A 2671-nucleotide genomic window follows, 5' to 3' on the forward strand; every position below is an offset into this window, starting at 1 on the left:
TCATAAATAAATAAATAAAAATGACCAAAGTATTTTTTTGATAAAAGTTAGCAATTAATCAATAACTTGAATTAAGTGAAAGAACATTATTATTGATGTTTAAAAATTAGACCACTTTTTAATTTTATTGACGTGTCAAGAAAAAAATGATTAGTAGATTTAGAAAGTTGGTTTAAAATACTAAAACTGCAATTTGTTAGTTGACAGCTAAGATAAAACAACAAAATTGAAGAGCAATAATGCAAAATAAAATAGTAAAACTGCAATTTTCTTCCATTAATGCCCATGATAATTAGCATCAAAATTCAAGTAAGGAAGAAAAGTACAGAGACTTGAGAGGTTGTATATGTGTTGGATCCACATGAAATAACACTTCCAAAACTTGCCCCCTTAGCGGACAAAGTCAACTGCACCACTCCCCACACAACATATATATACATATACGCAGTTTTCATATGTATATATGTATATATATATATATATATAATAAAAGCGGGTAAAAATGAATTTGAGAGTGCCCAAACGAATCTACGCGGCGGCGATGGTCTCCTATTTGGTGGAGCCGACCTTGGATCCGGCAGCGGCGTTGGCCGGTACAGCTTGTTTCTTGGATGATGCGAGGGAGCACTTGTCTTTTCTCTCGTCGTGGTTCATTTGTTGTTGTCTGCACTCTAGACTACAAAAAGCACTGTCCCCTCTGCAAAATTACCCAAAAAACAAAACACAAACACAAACACAAATTACTAATAAAACTAGAGATAGTTGTGATTATTTATTTTTGATGATCAAACTATAGAGAGAGAGTTAGTTGACCCAGATCAATCCAGGCATACATGAGAGTGGTGATTATTTAATTTTTTTATGATAGCATAATTATAGATCAAATCAAATGATATTAGTTTACATTTACTGAAATCGTGCTATTTACGCTTTTATAAACACATCCTTCTAAACAGGAAAACAAAATCTCCAAAAATCAGAAAAGTGAGATAGAGAGAGAGAGAGAGAGAGAGAGAGAGAGAGAGAGAGAATCCCATCTACCGAAAAGTAGGCAAAGAAAATCAAAATCAAAATTTAAATTGTTTTTTTTTTTTTTTTTTTTTTTTTATCCAGAAACGAAAACTGGAGTACAAGACTCAAACCCATGAAATTGAAAGAAAACTAATAACTATAAACAATGAATTCTGAGAAAACTATGCCTGAGAGCAATCAGAAAAAATGCATATTTCATGGGAGTTTTTGTTATTATTAACAAATTTTAAAAGATTGGAGAGAAAATTAACTCAATAAAGATATTTATATTTATTTGAGTATGAGTTTTTGAGAAAGAGAGGCAACATATACTTGTACATGTAGATGTCACGGCCGGGGACTAAACGGCGCTTACAAAGAGAGCAAGCCCTCAAGAAGTTAGAGGTCTCCAACTCTGCGAAATTCCGACGCTGGTTCCGAGGTGAGGCTGTGGCGGCGCCACAGTCAACGCCACCGCCCTGCGGCGGAGGAGGGGCCTCTGCCATGCATAGATCCAAGGTGAACTCAGTGATGCTAGTAGTTCTCTTCATCGGAGGGCGTGGTCTCTTCCCCAACAACATCTTCTTCTCCTTCTCTCTTTCTCTCGCTTTTCTTACTATTATTATTATTACTCTGCTACTCTTGGAGGCTGACGATATAGAAAGAGAGAGAGACAGAGAGTGAAAATTTTAGAGAGAGTTTTTTTTTGGAGAGAGTTTGGGAAGAGGGGGGGAGTGGGAATGGAGATGTTGGGAGGATAAATGGAGGGAGGGGGATGCAGGGTAGGAGAGAATCTGGACCGTTGCGTTTTTTCAGCCTCTGCGATTGAGGGACGTCCACGTCAGTGATTCTCATTTGTCTTTGGAGACAGCACCTTCAAATTCGAGATGATGCAAGCTTCCATTTGCTCCAAAATTATGCGGTTGTTTTTGTCTAATATGGGCTGGTCTCATTTGCTGGTCAATTTGAAAGAGTGCTTAATTTTAAGGTCGATTCGGTGATTTGAACGCTTTTTTTTTTTTTTTAAAGTAAAATATTTATAAAAAAATTTAAAAATAATCAAATATTAATAATTATATGATTGAATCATAAATAAATAATTATTTTTGAAATTATGTTTACTATTTATTTTTTTAAAATAAATATAATTTAAATATATAACTATTAATATCTGATCATCTTAATTTTTTGTATGAATATATTCTACTAAAGGTGAACGGTTCATATTATCAAGATTGGTCCCAAATATAAGCTCAAACGTTATCTCAAGTTGAATGGTTAACTTGAGAGAATTCAAACTCAATTAATATTTACTGGTTAAAATTATAGTTTATTTTTTTATTTTTTGGTGATTTTGAAGAAGTTACAAGTGTCAAATGCTAAATGGCATCTAGTAATATTTGAAAATTACCAAATAATCAGTCTCCATTTGCCTTTATAATGCTTTATTTACTGGTTAACCTAAGGGGTTGTGGCACTTTGGTAAGGCTTTAAGACATAAATCCTGAAATCTCAGGTTGTATATTCCCTAGGACCAACTCCGAGAGGTTTGGTGTAGTGGTCTTAGGATGGCTCTTTAAATACTGGACGACTCGTATCTAGAGGTCGGGTGTAAGGTCGAATTCTGGCAGCTACAATTTTTGACTAAAATGGTGTGTGC

General features: G+C 34.6%; 1 protein-coding gene across 1 annotated transcript; it reads right to left on the reverse strand.

The window, feature by feature from the left end:
• Window positions 1-252: 252 nt before the first annotated feature.
• Window positions 253-1758, reverse strand: LOC114278125 (FCS-Like Zinc finger 5). Its single transcript, XM_028220131.2, has 2 exons — window positions 1345-1758; window positions 253-697 (listed from the first exon to the last, which is right to left on the reverse strand). Exons 1-2 carry the CDS (start codon window positions 1590-1592, stop codon window positions 550-552), a joined length of 396 nt encoding a protein of 131 aa, XP_028075932.1. The 5' UTR covers window positions 1593-1758; the 3' UTR covers window positions 253-549.
• Window positions 1759-2671: the final 913 nt, after the last annotated feature.

This window comes from Camellia sinensis, chromosome 3, assembly GCF_055761805.1.
Source record: "Camellia sinensis isolate YWXY chromosome 3, ASM5576180v1, whole genome shotgun sequence".
In the NCBI taxonomy this organism is placed as follows: Eukaryota; Viridiplantae; Streptophyta; class Magnoliopsida; order Ericales; family Theaceae; genus Camellia; species Camellia sinensis.

Coding starts and splice junctions, on each gene's coding strand:
- LOC114278125 (XM_028220131.2), bottom strand. CDS start 1,592: ATGTTGTTGGGGAAGAGACCACGCCCTCCGATGAAGAGAACTACTAGC. Junction 698..1,344: donor CGTGACATCTACATGTACAA/GTATATGTTGCC, acceptor GTAATTTTGCAG/AGGGGACAGTGCTTTTTGTA.